Genomic DNA, 18,134 nt, shown 5'->3' with positions numbered 1-18,134 from the left:
CTTGACTTTTTCTGTCTCACTTATTTCACCTAGTAGAATTTTGAGGTCCATTCACATTGCTGCAATGGCAGGGTTTCAACTTTTCTAATGGTGGAGCAATATAGTGTGTTTGTGCCACATTTCCTTTATCCACCCACCTACTGAAGGACACTTTGGTTGATTTCATGTGTCGGTCACCATGAATAAGGCTGCAATGAACATAGTGGTGCATATATCTTATGTCACCTCCTAAATTTAATTTAAAATTAATGAGAGAATTTAAAATTGCAAAATAGCAAATGTGTTAAAATAGGGAGAAATAAATTCCTATTCTATTCTGGAAGCTTGATAAGAGATTTTGGATTTTTATTTTGAAGATTTTAAATTATGCTTTACATTCAATATTATTCTGTACTATTTTCAGGGCTATGGCATAGTGGCCACAGAATCATACAATGTACAGTGTGTTCTCCTGGATACTTCAAGTACCCATGCTGCCCCATACATAGTTACTACAATATTACCAACCACATTTCCCATGTGGGATTTTGGTTCTGATATGGAAGGTTGGTATGTGTGAATGTTTTCAAAACTGAAATTCATAGACACAGACAACAGTACACTGGTAACCAGAGAGAATGTAGGTGTTAGTAATGAAGGGTAGAGGGGACTAAATCTATGGTGATGGAAGATGATTTGATTTTGGGTAGTGGGCACATAATGCAATACACAGATCATGTATGATAGACATGTACTCTTGAAACCTATATGAGCTTGCTAATTAGTTTCATCTCAATAAATTTAGTAAAAAGTTGGCTGGGATGGGAGTAGAAGACAGAAAACTGTACTCAAACGATTAAAAAAAATAAAAAAAAATTACCACAGCAACTTACATTGGTAAATATTTAAAAGAAACCTGTGTTCAGGGAAGTAATTTGTTTATTATCATTTACAGAGTCATAAAACTGTAATTTTAAAGTACTCCAGAGGGTATTTTTGTTGCTATGGAATTTTAATTTATCTTTTTAAAAAGCCATACTCTGAAGAAACTATGTTAAGTGATGTTTTTTTAAATAGAGAAGTGTTAACTGAGAGGTTTAAGTTGAAGGCCTAATAATACTATCTGTGAGTTTTTATAGTATTGGATCTTTGATGACTTAACCAACAGAGAATAGATTATATACCCAGTTTTTATATGTAAATAATTTAACTGGTTAGTAGGAGATTTATTTTGGGGAAATCTAACATTGATAGTTAGTAAGAGTAAGGGCACTAGATAAATCCTGCATAAAGTATGGGGTAAGAAAAAGAGAATTGGATATAGACTATCTTATATCCTCATGTTCCTCAATAGGTGTGTCTTTATCAGCCTACAGCTTCAACAATGGTAGAGCTTCCGAATAAACTGGAAGCAGCAATGTGAATGAGGCATGTAGAATGGTCCTCACAGCTGGGTTCTAAAGAAGGCTCAAACTTTCAGCACATCCTCTCTCCTTCCCCTGCCAAATCTATGGGAATGGAATCAGCTTGTCTACCTTTGAACTTAAGTGATTTTGTAATTTTCCTCTGCAACAAATAAACAAAATTTTAGGTTTGTATCTATGGTTGAAAAATTCTTCTCTCTTATTTAATTTTGTCCTTCCCCATTGATGTAGGGAAATTTGAGTAATCAATTTTTTAAAAAAAATTCTTTGTTTTCCTTTATTAAGCTGTGCTGTGTGTTTATTTCTTATGGTGTATTAAAATGCCTCCTGAGTGTACCCTGGAAGATCCCTGGGGATCAGGCTTGTAACATTTTCTCAAGAAAGGTAATTTCTCTGAAGAAGATTTTTAAAAAGACTATGATCTCACTTAATTCTCACATTAATATTCTTATCACTTGTGGATTTTTATTTCTTAAATATAATTTCTCCTTCCTCATTCAATCTATTTTTCTTTAATTTATGCTATTTTAATTCTTCTTATGATGTATGTATCCCACTTTTTCCCTGTTATTTTGCTTGCTTCTAGTCAAAATACATTCCATCACAGGTGAATACTATTACTCATGTATAATTAGATAATTCCTGGGACATACAGTCTTATCCTATGCCAGAATAAGGGTTCATAAATTATAGTATTTTCTTATACTTAGCCTATGTCTATAATTCTTACCACATTGAAAAAAATCCAGATGATAACTTGTGATACAACATTGATAGTGAAGCATTCAAAACATTAATGATAACTATGATTTATTGAACCTATACTGGGTGCCAGTCAGTATTCTAGGTATTTACTTGTAATAAAACAAAAACCCAAGAGGCAGGCTCTATTGATATCCCCATTCCAAAAACAATGAAACTGAGGTACAGGGAGGTTTATTAGTTTGCCTAGGGTCACATAGTAGTAAGTGGTGAAGCTGGGATTTCAACACAGGCAATGCATATCCAGAGTCCATGTGATTCATAACTGTGTTACACTCACCCATGAGAGGGTATTTTGGGTATTAAATAAGTATACAGTGAATAGAATAACTTGTAATCAGTATTTGGTCTCTGTAATGATAAAATCCCACTTACCACTGGGTAGCCTTTTTTGAGGAACAGTTATAGGCTTGGACATTTCTACTTTATTATGAAAAATATGAAAATGTCAGTAGAATAGACTGTAAGATAGGGTTGCACAAAGAGTACTATGGAAGGTAAGACTGGGTAAGGTTTCTGAGATTGTCTAGTTCCAAGCCTTTATCATCCAAAGAGCAAACTGAGACAGCCATGCAATTACATTTATAAATGATTCAACCGCCCATGCCTTCTTACACTGACCTTGGGCTCTTCCTTTGAGTATGCTGATTTTCGGAACCTGGGCACCAAAGCTCCATTCTGAGTACTCTCAGTATCTTGGAAGAATTATAAATATAACCATGTCTCATTGTCTTGTACCTCTCTTTTCAGTATCTGTGTTCTCCTTCCTCAATATCTAGGTCACCCTAAGGGTTTTGAGATAAAAAAATAGTACCTGCTGGTAACATAAGGGTTCATCATAGTCACGAGTTAGTGAAGTTCAAAAATGTTTGTTGAAAATCTAAATAGCATCTCTGTGTTAAAGGTTGGAGGATAGACAAAGATTACATGGAGAGCATCACAACTTCCAAAAAAGATGATAGTAAAAGACAGAAACAGAAAAATTACTGACAGTCACAGAGTTCAATTGAGTAAATGCTTTAGGGGACTGTGTGGTAATAATGTCAAGATTGGATACATTCCTGTTTGTGGAAATTTAATGAGAGATCCATGAAGACTCAGCATCCTTGAGAAATAAAAGACTGAATACCTATAGCAACTTATCATAGTATTAAGTGAGTTATTCCAAAAGAGACATTATTTTTGGTGTTACATTAATTACATCATGAAAGTCTTCACCACAAATACTACCAACTCAGAGGACTGACTTCTTTCCAGTTTATTTAGAGTTCTTTTTTTTTCTACCACCAGAAAGTAAGTAATTGTTGACTTGTGTGCCCAGGACTGACAGTTTAAATAAGGCTCTATTATAGACACAGCTGGCTGTGGTGTCTTTGATACTTTTTCTCTGTCGATGATCCACTAAAATTTAGAGGGAGAACCTCTGATTTGTAGCCTAAGCAAAATCATCTGAGGAGAAACAGAATTGTCATGGGAAGGTACAATAGGCTATTAGGAAGAAGAAATCATAGACATTCACCAAATGCTTATTGTGTAAACCCTGTAGAAAATAAAATAATGAAGATGAACTCCAGAACATAATGGACGTATTGATAGTGTGTTCACAATGTCATTACAGGTCCCTTCTCCTGACCTCTCATTCCAGAAACAGGCTCTAGAGAAGACTAAATGGGACATAGTAACAATGTGACAGAATTTGTCCTCCTGGGTCTCACTCAGGATCCTGGGGGCCAAAAAGCATTATTTGTGATATTTTTGCTCACTTACATTGTGACAATGGGGGGCAACCTGCTCATTGTGGTGACTATTCTTGCCAGCCCCTCCCTGGGCTCGCCCATGTACTTCTTCCTTGTCTATCTGTCACTCATGGATGCAGTGTATTCCACTGTCATTTCGCCCAAATTGGTCATAGATTTACTCTGTGGTCAGAAGACAATTTCCTTCTCAGCTTGCATGGGACAACTGTTTCTAGAACACCTTTTTGGAGGTGCTGAGGTGTTTCTTCTGGTGGCCATGGCCTATGATCGTTATGTGGCCATCTGTAAGCCTCTGCACTACATAACCATCATGAATAGACAGGTTTGCATCCTGCTGTTGGTGGTGTCCTGGGCTGGAGGTTTTGTGCATTCTGTGGTCCAACTTCTCTTTGTGTACAACCTCCCCTTTTGTGGCCCCAATGTGATTGACCACTTTGGCTGTGACATGTACCCACTAATAGAACTTGCCTGCACTGACACCTACTTCTTAGGCCTCACTGTGATTGCCAATAGTGGAGTAATCTGTACGGTTATCTTTATTTGTTTACTTACATCCTATGGAGTCATCCTAAGTTCCCTCAGAACTCACAGTTGGGAAGGGAGGCGCAAAGCCCTGTCTACCTGTGGTTCCCACATCACAGTGGTTGTTCTCTTTTTTGTTCCCTGCATTTTTATGTATGTGAGACCTGTTTCTAACTTCCCTGTTGATAAATTCATAAGTGTGGCTTATACTGTTGTCACACCCATGTTGAATCCTCTAATATACACTTTGAGAAATTCAGAAATGACAAATGCTATGAAAAAACTCTGGTGTAAGAAGTTAGCTATGGACAGAATGAGAATGCATCACTCATATTGAATGCACTGGGTACTAATTCTGAAGCAACAAACAGGCAGTGCATTCTAACAATGGATGACTTAGTTAACTAAATGAGTTCTGTTGGGATGCTTTTCTTTATTCATACAAAGGTATCAAACAGTAGAAGAAATTATCCTTTGAGGTTAGAATCAATCTAATACAGAAATTCTGAAGGATGACTAAAAAGGCACAGGTATTTTCCTTATTATTAGGAAAACTTTTCTAAATTCATGTTGTAACTGTTTTTGTTGTTCAGTTACAGTTGCCCTGATTTTTTCCTCATTGCTCTCCCCTGCCCTGTACCACCAACCGACACCTCCCACAGTCAATGCCCCCCCTATTGTGTATACCCATGAGTCAGTTATTTTTGTTTCTTGGCTTGCCCCTTCCCCTTTTCCATAGTATCCCCCTACCTCCTCTTGTCAAGTCATTGTCTAGTTGTTTTCTATTGTTTATATTAAAATGGGAATTTAGAAGGTTTTTTTCCTTTGAAAAGTGAAAAGCAAGCTGTCTGTGAAAATTTGCTTTTACCCAAATAAGGAGAAAAGAATATGGCTAATGTTTAAACGTAATTTCTAAAATTAAAATAGTGGTATGTATGTATGTATGTATTTATAGTTTTTCAAGTATAGTTGTCTCCTTTTTCACCCCACTGTGCTTCCCTTCCCCACCCATCTCCATCTCCCACCCTTGTACTTACCCCCTTTGGCTCTGTCCCTTTTTCTTCATATGTGTTCCTTGATGGCCCTTCCCCTATTTTCCCTCAGAATCCTTCTCCCACATCCCCTCTGGTTACTGTCAGTTTGTACTTTACTTCAAAATTTTAATGTTCGTTGTTGTATGCATACAACAGGATTTTGCAGCTGCCTTTAGCCTTTTGTCTCCAGGATCACTTCTGTTTCTCATTTTTATGCCTGTGCATTTGAAGTTCAGCATGTTTGGATGGGAGATGATTCCACATCTGGTTAAATACACAATCATGGAACATTTCTGTTAGATGGGATATTGGATATATTCAGAGTTTGGTATAAACCTGAATGGGATGGTTGACAATGAAAACAGATTCTAGTTCTTGATTAGAGTATGGAATACCATATTAATCCAAACTGTAAACATATTTTTATGCTTTTCCTTACTAGTAATTATGTGCCTTTTTGTCATTCTTCAAAGAGTAGATGAATCTTATTTTGTCTTCATGACACTGAAGATTGGGTAAAGAAATATATTATTTTGCACAGCATTGTATTTCCTAAAAGTTGCATTCAAGTTCAATACTTAAAATTATAGAGTTTATAATGGTTTGTTTTTATATAAACAAAATTTTGGTTTTCAACCTTATCTTAATTTTTTTTTCATCAGTGTGAAACCCCTCCAGAACATCATAAATAGGAAGAAGATGGGATTGCTTTCACTGTATTGTAGGAACATCATCTATGTTTTGTAAAAGTTGTTTTCCTAACTAAAAAAAATTAGAACTTTTCTTACTTAAAATTTTTATTATGTATTTTTTCATACGTGCCAATACTAAAGGCATTTTATACCCAGAATATGATCAATATTGAAATTACCTGTGTATATCATTCCTCTCCCTCTTTCTGGAGGTAATCCCAATGTTGAATTTTTTATTAATCCTAGTTAAATACGTTTAACTGCATATGTATGTATCCTTAAGTTATAGAGTGTACAATTTCATATTTCTTACATTTATTAAAATTATGGTACATAGTACAAAGTTTTCTGAGTCTTTTATCCACAAAGTTGACTTCCAAAGATTCAATCATGTTGCCACATGTCTCTGTAGTCCCACCAGTTCCCTGCTGTGTATTATTCCACGTCTAAATATACCACATATTATGAACCCATTTGGCCAGCGTGCTACTCTGTGCTGCTGTGGACATCCTGAAAGAAACTACTTTGTGTTAAGTAGGCTGTTTGAATGCTCACTTTTATGGATGGTTACAGTTTTCTTGTAAAAATGTACTATCAGTTACACTCCTGCTTGTTTTTATATGTGTGCATTTTTGTGTGCATGTGTGTGAAGAATTTAAATCTACTTTACAATGGGTTTTCTGTTTTGAGAAAACCAAGTTTTTCAACACATTTTTCAAAAAATGCAACCTACTTTCCTAATCTGATATATTTATGATAAATTCCAAATACTTGTGTACCTATTTCTTTTTTTTTAAAGATTTTATTTATTTTATTTTTAGAGAGGGAAGGGAGGGAGATAGAGAGAGAGAGAAACATCAATGTGTGGTTGCTGGGGGTTATGGCCTGCAACCCAGGCATATGCCCTTACTGGGAATTGAACCTGTGACATTTTGGTTCGCAGCCTGTGCTCAATCCACTGAGCTATGCCAGCCAGGGCAGTGCACCTATTGCTAGACTCTTTTCTTTTGATTGGTTTATAATGCCGAAGACATTACTACATTATTTTAGGCCATGGAAGTAGCTTTTGATATCTGTTAAGAGGCCTGCTATACAATATTCTGATTATAAACAATGCTTTCTCTTTCCAACAACTATTTTCCAGATAATTACTAAAATAATTTCAGAACATGGACAAAACCAAGGCTGAGGGTGGAAACAAGCAAGCAGGATGGGTTTGGCTGGGGTGAGGGTATCGGTGAGGGGAAAATGCAGACAACTGTAATTGAACAACAATAAATTAATTAAAAATAATTTCAGAGGTCTTAGAAACTTACAAGATTTTGAAGACAGTATATTAAATGTCTAATTAATTTACAAAAGAATTGATGTCGATTTCATTGAAACATTCTTTGTAGAAACATGAAAAATCTCAGTTGTTATTTAGGTTTTTAAGATTGAGTTAACTTTTGGAATATTGCTGAGTAGTAATGATATCAGTGAATTTTCTTTCCAATATCTTTGTAGTATTTTATATCATATTTCTCATTTTATATTACTTAACAGAGGAAAAGTGATATAATAACTGTGATTAGAGGAAACCTGGACTTATTCTTAGCTTTAATAGGGATGCCTGTGGTTATTTCTCTATAAAAATGTGTTCATTAAAAACTGTCATCTCAAGTGTCCTCCAAGAAACAGATATCACTCCTCAAAGGAACAACTGGAAACTATTCACAAAGAGTTTACCAGATTAAAGAACTTTAAAAAATAGTGAAGTACCTAGCACTGGCAACAGTGGGACGTCATTACTACCCCAGTTATGAAGGAGAAAAAAAGAATAGAGTTTTTTTGAGAACATGGCCATAACTCTAACAGAAAAAGAGGGTCATTTGACAGGAGCTTTGCCTTGAGTAGAGAGACAGCCATTTCCAAAGTGGCTCATGAGGTAGAGTGGCAGAGGAATTAACACAATGATGTCTCTTCATTCTCTGATCTCCTGTTACTTCCTTCCACTGGCTGAACTGAACCAACAGCTAAGTTGATGACCATTTTAGTGGTCAGCTTCTTAGGGCCCAGAATAAGGTGGAAAATATTAGAGTTGGATCTAGAGGAGCAAATGTAGCACATCCATGACACCCAATCCTTTTTGCTTCTATTATTCACTTGCAACTTTGGATGGAAAGTAAAACTCTGTCCCTAGCACAGGAAACATAAAAAGTCCCTTTAACGTCCATATCATCAATTGATTTCAGCTCAGACATACTCCCCCTTCAAGCTGAATTGAATTATGAACCACCAATGCTCTTCATATGAAGTAGCAGAGGGGGGAAAGATAAAGAGATAAAGAATTGGTACATGAAATAAAACATCCACTTCAGTCTAAGCTTCCACAGACTGTCATGTGATCAAAGTGAACAATCATAACTTCTCAACCACCAATTTTGTATTCCTTTCACCCTCTGCCAATTTCTTGGCTAGTCAGAGAATATTATCCAGTTGGATAATTCAAACCTTAATTATCATTGGAATCAAATCTATAATGGTTCTGTTTTGTTGTCTTCCCTCTGTGTCTCATTGTTCTCTATTGGGCATGGCAGTAGAAGGAGACATTGTATTGCATGCCTTCATTTGTGTGTGGCAACCCAATGTTCTGTTATTAATTAGGACCAAGCACTCAGCTCAGTACAGAGATCTTCCTGTTTCATGAGCCTGGGGAGCCCAACATAACCATGGACATTTTCTATTGAAAACCTAATGGAACAATGACTGTGTTCATTGGTAGAAGTATTCCTCTGTGGGCACTAGGGCTTTCAAACATACCAAGTTCACACTTACAAGTAACTGAATAAAAAATAGGTGAGTGATTATGTGTAATAGGTGTAAGAATGATGGTCATTGTGAGCTCTACAGTTGATTCACTAACTTTTGTGTGTTCTGACTGCAGGAGAGATGGCCTGATATAAGTATAGCCATGGCTGAAGTATATACTGTATCATTTAGAATAAGAAACCAACATTGTTTTGTGTCAGGTGGCACTGTAATAGAAACTTCACCCTCCCATTTCATCATTTTATCATGTTGGATGCCTCTGAGTAATGAGGATACTTGTAAGATCAGCAGCATAGACTTGTTATTTTAAAATATTGAAAGAACTAAAGAAAAGCATGTCTAAAAAGCTGAAGGAAAAAACTATAAAACAGTGTCTCAAAAGTAAGTGACTCGTATCAATAAATAGATGAAAATTATGAAAAAAGAACACAAATAAATTGTAGGCAATATTTGAAATAAGAAATCCACTAAAGTGGCTCAACAGTAGATCTGAGCAAGTAGAAGAAAGCTTCAGTGAAGTTGAAGACAGGTAACTGAGATGATCCTATTAGAGGAACTGGTTCAGAGCTCCCCAGTCTCTGTTTCAAGTTCCAGCATGTTGAAGGAGTGTTCATCAAATTTTATGATTTCACATTAATAAGTGACTTGCTCTTTGCTGTTAGACTGCTATTTTTTAACTTCGTTTCCCTAAAGTGATTGACCAGCAGTGACCTCGAAAATGTAGAATGCACTAGAATAAATCATGTAGATTTTCAGACAAGTTCTCTGTTCTCTAGAGCACGATTCCTCAGTGAATTTATTTTTGAACAAGCAGCCTTGGGGACAAACTGTTTTAACAGCTTGGTGAAGTGATTTGTTATTCATTGTTGATTAAATGCCCAATCTTATCTTTCTTTACCTGGGAGAAATTTCTCCTTAAGTATTAATGCTATAGTCAAGATGTAAAATGAAGGCTATTATTTTGCTAAACATGAACCATATTAAAATAGTCATATGAATACTTCAGTAGTATTTAAAGTAAACTCATTTCTTTGATTACCTAGCTCTCTGCATTATTGATTAGATATGCTTTAGAAGTCAATTAATTTGGTCAGTTAAACATAATAATTAGGTCAAAATTCAATTCTTGATACATATTCTCAATGACAGTTTTCAAATTTGGTCATCAATCTATCATATTAACTCCATCTTCTTAAAACTAATTTTGGTTAATTCCATAATCCAAACTGTAAAATCTTTGTGAAAGTTGAAGATGACAGTCCTACTTTGTGTGAGCAAAGGGAGATATATCTGGATGTGAGCTGCATTTCCAACTGCAATGACCAGGTGAACCTGCTCTGTTCTCTGCAGTCACACTTGGGTTGATGTGGTGGTAACCCTGATTTATCTGCATCAAACTAAACTTCATCTTCCAGAACCAAAGACGGAGTTGCAGAAGTCTGGATTTGGGACAAAGAACAGAAGAGGAAATAGACAATCCAGGTAACATATTCACAAAAACTCTTCAATGCTATGGGAATAAGGATAAATAGACTTACTCTGAATGAATTAGGTATATTTTAAAGAAACTATTTTTATAATTTGATCTTAAATGTTTTATGGCAGAAGCTTCAGATATAAGAAAGTGCATGCATTTTGTTCATTTTATAAAATACTATTGAACAAATACAATGACAATAATTTTCTCCAATGTTTTATACTGGAGTTGTTTAAATACATACTGAGATAGAAAAGCACATAGCATAACATAACAACAATGTGACAAGACATATATATGGTCTTCACAATACCTTTTGTAGATTGCTTTATATGAAGACTCTAATCACTACATATTTTGTATTTCAGTGTATTGAAGATAATACTAAGAATTATGACAGTTGTTTATAACTTGTTATTTTGTGTCTAATACCTTTAAATGTTCCAGTTCTGTGCAGCTATTTTTTTTTCCTGTGGGTATTTTTTTATTGTAGTAAAATATACACAAGACATTACTATGCATTTACCCATGCTAACCATTTCCAAACTGAAAACTTCCCAAACTGAAACTCTGCACTCATTAAACAGTAACTCCCCTGTTCCACTTCCCCCAGCCCTGGAGAACCATGGTTGTACTTTCTTTCTCTGTGTATATGATTAATCTGTGCACCTCACAAAAAGGGGGTCATAAAATATGTGTCCTTTTGTGGCTGGTTCATTTCACTTAGCATAATATTTTCAAGGTTCCTCCATGTTGTAGCATGTATCAAATTTCATTTTTAAAGCTGAATAATAGTCCACTGTTTGTATATACCACAGTGTGTTTATATGCTTAGTATTTGATAGACATTTGGGTTGTTTACACCTTTTGGCTATTGTGAATTATGTTGCAATGAACATTTGTGTATAAATATCTGTTTGAGTCTCTGGTTCCTATTTTTTGTGTATATATCCCAAATAATATTTTAATATGTAAATTAATAGCCACTTATTACAAAGGGAAATTCCAAACTTACAATGTGGGTTTGCCTCTAAACATGAGTTAGAGGCAAACATGAGTTCAGAAAAATTTAGTTACTCTTTTGATTTATTGTCCTTATTTGAAAGTGAATTTTAGTGCTTGTGGAAATAGAGTTTATGAGTTATGTTAGATACAAGATCCACAGAATCTTAAAGAAAATACAAATTCCATTTCTGTCTGTGGGTTACTTTGCTTGGATATATTTTTATCTTTAGGGTCTTAATTAGATTGTGAATGAAACTGGACACATTGCATTATTTATCTAATTGACCTCTTAATTTATAAAAGAAGATCCCTCATGTTATTTTTAACAATAAATTTCAAAGAGGATAATGAAATACAGAGAAAGATAGCCAAGGGGATTTCCATGCAATAATGGAAATGGTAAAGAAAGTATGGCTTCCATAATTGTCTACAATACCCAGTCAATCTGCCCATCTCTCAGGGAGCTCTCCTTTAGATAATTAGAGAAGAGAGTGAACTTTGGCAGAAATTCATGTGAAACTAACTACAGAGATGTGGCACCAAACTTACACAGGAAAACAAATAACTGTAAATAATATATTGAGTTTTTTTAATTTGTCATACAATTTTCAAAGAGCTTTTTTGGCATTATTCTATTTAATCCTTCAAACCATCCTACATATTAAATGCTGTCATAAGTCTTACTATACAGATGATGCTGAATAATTTACCCAAGATCACAGAGTTGATAAGTATAGATTCTGAGGCTCAAATTCCAAACCAGAAATTAGAACTCAGTCTCTCATAAACCACTGTAGGCCTCCAGGGCCATCTCTGCCAAGTTCTAAAACAAAACAAAACAAAACAAAACAAAACAAAACTGACAAAAACTATATATGAGATAGGCAATCCACCCTCTCTGATTGTTGTTCTTTTCTGCTTATCCCTAAAGTCCGTCTGACCACATTCAGGTTTTAGAGGCAGTGTTTTCCCTGTACTATAAAGAAGTCAACTTGGAAAATGTGATATTTCTTTAAAGTGTATCTTTTAAAAAGGTCTGATGAGCTGATTATGTGTTTTAATATAGGACCTGAAAATTTCTGCTGCATCATTTTTATGGTCACTGCTCAATCACTTAACTAAGCTATTGCTTACATGGGAAACAGGTCTAACTATACAGACAGGTAATCAGAAACATTTAGGTAGGCTTGGGTGGTGATCCTATGTTTTAAAAGGATCTGGACTAAAAATCACAATTTCAGAGCCTGTATTTTTTAGTATTTTGCTGATTGAAAGTGTTTCCCAATATTTCATCCCTTGTCAACTATGCAAGTGGTTTTTCTGCCTGATGTTGTTGAATTTGGGATAGAGTAGATCTACTTAACTTTGTTTTAATTGTCATTGTGAGATAGTAACCATGGGTTTACATTGTCGAACATCCCTTAATAATTTGTTCTTATGAATATGTTAAAAAATTGAAGAAGTTTACAAATGTTGGAAGCATATGTATTTTAAAATCAAATACAATATTGTTAATTTATAGAATTTTATATCATTCTGAATCAAATTAATATTTTTCAATACATGAGAGTAATAACTATAGGCTCATAAGAACATTAAAAAAATTTTTTTAAATGTATATTCTATTGATTATGATATTACAGTTGTCCCATTCCCCCCCATTCATTTCCCTCCACTCTGCACACCCTCTCCCCCCATATTCCCCAGAACATTTTTAAGAGTCAAATATTTATTGATCACTTAAAATGCATAAAGGACAATCAAAGATTCTGGGGATACAATTATTAATAAGAAAAGTTGTCCTGGCTTGGGTGGCTCAGTGGATTGAATGCCAGTCTGTGAACTGAAAGGTTGCTGGGTCGGTTCCCAGTCAGGGCACAGACCTGGGCTGACGGCCGGGTCCCTGGTTGGGAACCTGTGAGAGGCAACCAATCAATGTTTCTCTCCCTCCTTTCCCCTCTCTCTAAAAATAAATATACAAAATCTTTTAAAAAGATATATGTATACTATATTTACTATCTTGGCAGACCCCACCCATGACAGAGGAAACAGCTATAAACAAGTAAGTGTTGTAAGTACTCGACAGGTGAAGGTGTTAGACCCTCCAACTGGAAGTTTTTCTCTTGAATGGTCAGACAACTCCTATGAACTGTGAGTACTTATTTTTCCATTACAAATGTGGCTACAGCTTTATAACTGTGATGAAAACATTTAATTACATGCAATGAACTTCAAGAAGCCCTGAAGATGGAATGCCTTTAGGCAGCTAGTCTTTTATACTGATATATCTTAAAGTTTAGAATTTGATTTCTCATTTTTCTTGGATCTGGAAATATAAAGATTCTGTGCGGCATGTCCTGGTTCTGTGATGCTGAGTCATGCTCCAGTTCACTTTTGTATTGACAGCTCAGCAAATCTGAGAATCCTCTACTCCCAACTCCTTTAGGTGCCCAAACCAAATTGTTTACCAATTTCAAAGCATATTTCATTCAGCATATGGTCTTTGTTGGTTTCTGTCTGCCTTTTTTCAGTTATCTCTTACTTTCTCTCTTCTACACTTTTATTCTCCTTCTGATGTTTGAGTGAAAAGTTGGCATGCCCAGAAGCACAAATCTAGAACAATCCACTGCTCTTTACAAATGATGGTCCACAAATGTAGGCAGTGAAATGGAGCTCATTTAGATAATTCTACCAAAACAAAGTTGCACAGGTTACATGAAAATTGGCTCTGGATCATGTCTGAAGGGCCCAACAAGTGGCTCATTTTCCTCTGTGAGAGTGAATGCCTTATATTCATTCCATGCAGACTCAGGTGACCAGGAACTAATGACATAAACAAAATAACTGGTTCGATTGATTAATTACTTTAATAATCAAATAACCTCTAACACATACTAATTTATCCAATTAATATGAAGTCTACCAGCAGGAGTGTTAGCAAGTCAATTAAGATAAAGATTTCAATGGGAAGAATTTAGAAATGCAAACATTTGGAAACAGTAGTACCTTTCTAATAAGACTATGAGTTGGGATGTGATTTTTCCAAGATGACTAGCAAATCAAATAATATTTCCAGATTTTTAGCATGGAATTCTTTCTCCTATACCATGATTCTGTCTAAAATCTTTATTTTAGCATATTGAGTTGAGCTATGGTTAGAAATAACAATTCTGTATGAAGGACACATGGGCAAAGACAAAGGGGGTGGGTTTGAGGGTGGGATGCAGGGATGGATGGGGCGGGGGGAGCATGGAGGCATGAAAATGGACAAAATTGTACTTGAACAACAATAGAAAAGAAATAATAATTCTAAACAAATTTGGAAAGTATGAAAAATGCCTACATAGTTCTCATATACTTCGATTTGTATATTCATTTTCCCTCCAATACCTAGGTTGTAATAAATAATAATTCAGTTTGTGTGTATGTGTGTATACATGTGTGAGTGTATATTCTCAAACAAAACATTGCTTTTATTGTACTTTCTTGCTGGGAAGAATTTAATACATTTATCCCTGCTCAGTTGTTCTCATATGAGTTGTAAAATTCAGCTTAATTAAATGAATTTAATAAGCATTTAGTGGGCACTCTTGATGTGCATGATTCCTTCACTGCTGTGTGCAACTTATTTCCTGGTTTTTGGCTCTCATGGCAAAGTAACTCAGAAAAACGGTTATCTAGACGTCAGCATATAATTTTATGCTCCAGTATTAGTCATTGCTTTATGTGAAAACATAAATAAAGTTATGAGACATGAGATTGTTTTCATGGTGGATCTCAGAAGGTCAAAAGGCATTTAAGGAAACAGGACACGATGTAGGATGTAAAAACTTCAGTGTTGGTGAGAGCTATTCTGGAGGAGGAGTTTTCCTGTCGTTCAGTGGGTCATCTCACAGATATACTGCGCTCCCACTACCCCCTCCCACCGCCACAGGCCTGCTAGTTAGAAGGCTGAAGTCTCATCATTGTAGCAGAGGCAAGACATTTTGTGAAAATGAAGGGATTAATTGTGGGAGGAGACTCCAAATGCTAATTTTCTAAAGAGTTACTCTGTGTGGGGCAAATGTTATTGGCAAAGGCATTCCATTTTGACACAAAGCTTATGGTGCTCTCAAATTCATCATTGGCTCTTTTGTTGCAGCCTCTGACACCTGAGTTCTACAAGTCCTGAAGAACACATGGGCCATAAGAACAATGTGACTGAGTTTATTCTCCTGGGGCTCACCCAAAACCCTGAGGGGCAAAAAGTTCTATTTGTTGCATTCTTATTCATCTACATTGTGACGATAGTGGGCAATCTGCTCATCATGGTGACCATCATGGCCAGCCAGTCCCTGGGTTCTCCAATGTACTTTTTTCTGGCTTACTTATCATTTATAGATACTGTCTATTCTACTGCCATTGCTCCCAAAATGATGGTAGACTTGCTCCATGCAAAAAAGACTATTTCCTTCCAGGCTTGTATGACTCAAGTCTTTATAGATCACTTCTTTGCTGGTGCTGAAGTCATTCTTCTGGTGGTGATGGCCTATGACCGATATGTAGCCATATGTAAACCTCTTCACTATCTGATCATTATGAATCGGCGGGTCTGCATGCTCATGCTGCTGGTGGCCTGGACTGGAGGCTTTCTGCACTCATTGGTTCAATTTCTTATTATTTATCAGCTCCCTTTCTGTGGCCCCAATGTCATCGACAACTTTGTGTGTGATATGTATCCCTTATTGAAACTTGCGTGCACGAATACCTACCTCATAGGACTCTCTATGATAGCAAATGGCGGGGCAATCTGCACTGTCACCTTCTTCATTCTTCTAGTTTCCTATGGGGTCATACTGTACTCCCTTAAGACACATGGTTTGGAAGGGAAACGCAAAGCCTTCTACACCTGTGCATCCCATATGACTGTGGTCATTTTATTTTTTGTCCCTTGTATTTTCCTGTATGCAAGGCCCAGTTCCACCTTTCCCATTGATAAATCCATGACTGTGGTTTTAACTTTCATAACTCCTATGTTGAACCCCTTAATCTACACCCTGAGAAATGCAGAAATGAAAAATGCCATGAGGAAACTGTGGAGTAACTGTGTGGCCATAGTTAGAAGGGGGCTGTATCCCTCATGTAGAACATGATGATTTTTCTTTCACAGAATCAAGGAATACTTCGACTATCAGTGGTAACATTTAAAAAATCACTTCCTTTGAGTTACTCAGCCTAATTATTCAGAAACAGCCATATATATTAATCTTTATCTAAGTAGAATATGTTATACCCCTTAGAGAGCAAGAGAATTGCATAGGTTTAATCCCTTATGTAGATAATCACACTGTGTTAAGATTCTTTAAAAAGTGAACATTTTTTTTTTTAATTTCAGATTCTTGTTTGTGAAGTATGGTACTTCCATGCTATATAGAAATATGATCTTTTGAAACTTGGTCACCTTAGGGGAGTAAAATTTGAAAATAAAAAAATTCAGATTGTTAGAAAATTGCTAATCTAACAGTAAAAATAAATGCCTTGGTAAATTTAATTACTATGAAATTTCACAGCATGCTAACTGAAATGTCAGACAGAAAAAGACAAGAACCATATGATTTAACTCACATGTGTGATATAAAACTGAAAGCAACAAATGAACAAACAAAGAGAAAAACCAAACAAGATCTCATAGACATAGACAACAGTATGGTGGTTACCATACTGGGAAGGGGAAAGGGAGTGGGGGGGAGAGTAAAGGGTAAAGGGGGATCAAATACATGATGACGGGAGAAAATTTAACCTTGGGTGGTGGGTACACAAATGCAATATAAAGACAATGTATTATAGAGCCATACACTTGAAACCTATGTAATTTTATTAACTGATGTCATCCCAATAAATTTAATTAAAAATAGAAATTCACAGCATGTATTCATAGCTGAGGATAAATCTATAGAAATGAACTTTGTTAATTTCATACTGTGATGGTAGCATATCATCGATTCTGTATATTCTGATCAAATTTTGGACTGAAAAATTGAATTGTTCAACCCCATTCTGTACATCTAGATCCATTGGCCTCCTCCAATGGTTGAAATACATATTTAATTCACTCATACCACAGTAGAATCATGGAGTCTGCCTACATTAAATTAACTCTTTGTGTACACTTAAAAATGCAATAAATGTTAAAAATTTTGGGAAAAGAATGTTTGATTTTGCATAATGAATGCATTTCTGATTCTCTGTGAATTATATGTTCTTGACTTAAGTCAAGACTTGTCTTATGTAAGTGACAAATTAAAGGTGTCTTTTCTGTTTATACTTGCTCTATTGCAGTTTTGGAGGTCAAATACTATATTACAAATATCATTGCTTTTTTAAAGCTCTGGTGACATGTTTCCCAGTTGAGTAGTCAACCCAATCACAGACACTAAGGCATAAAACTAGTATTTTTTGGCTTTCATGCTTTTCTCAATTTATAATTGTATTTACTTAGTATATTTAACAATATTAATGATTCCATTTATTTAATGAATATTGAAATGCCTGCCATAAAGTTTCATTTGTTCTTTAGTGGAGGAAATAAAGAGTATTTTAGATCTTTTAATCGTAAAGGAATCTAATACAGTGGATTAAGTACTTCTAAATTATCAGAATTGGAGGAGCTGACACTGGGATGCTGGCATGCC

General features: G+C 35.5%; 2 protein-coding genes across 3 annotated transcripts; both read left to right on the top strand.

Moving 5' to 3' along the window:
* Positions 1 to 3,830: 3,830 nt before the first annotated feature.
* Positions 3,831 to 4,781, top strand: LOC123832461 (olfactory receptor 4A5-like). Its single transcript, XM_045860106.1, has one exon. The coding sequence runs from the start codon at positions 3,834 to 3,836 to the stop codon at positions 4,779 to 4,781; it is 948 nt and encodes a 315-aa protein (XP_045716062.1). The 5' UTR covers positions 3,831 to 3,833.
* Positions 4,782 to 14,726: 9,945 nt separating this feature from the next.
* LOC123832463 (olfactory receptor 4A15-like) lies at positions 14,727 to 16,595 on the top strand. 2 transcript variants are annotated; one of them, XM_045860108.1, is made up of 2 exons: positions 14,727 to 14,738; positions 15,654 to 16,595. In XM_045860108.1, the coding sequence occupies exons 1-2, from the start codon at positions 14,727 to 14,729 to the stop codon at positions 16,593 to 16,595; spliced, it is 954 nt and encodes a 317-aa protein (XP_045716064.1). The 2 variants fall into 2 exon arrangements, with proteins under 2 accessions (XP_045716064.1, XP_045716065.1); XM_045860109.1 differs by lacking the exon at positions 14,727 to 14,738 and having other exon boundaries at positions 15,639 to 16,595.
* Positions 16,596 to 18,134: the final 1,539 nt, after the last annotated feature.

Source organism: Phyllostomus hastatus, unplaced genomic scaffold (genome assembly GCF_019186645.2).
Source record: "Phyllostomus hastatus isolate PE091 unplaced genomic scaffold, TTU_PhHast_1.1 phas_scaffold_190, whole genome shotgun sequence".
Taxonomy (NCBI): Eukaryota; Metazoa; Chordata; class Mammalia; order Chiroptera; family Phyllostomidae; genus Phyllostomus; species Phyllostomus hastatus.
The sequence above is the reverse complement of the archived record's forward strand: the minus strand, read 5'-3'. Positions and strand labels throughout refer to the sequence as shown.

Bases quoted from the DNA above. Each gene is read 5' to 3' on its own strand.
- LOC123832461 (XM_045860106.1), top strand. From the start codon at position 3,834: ATGGGACATAGTAACAATGTGACAGAATTTGTCCTCCTGGGTCTCACT.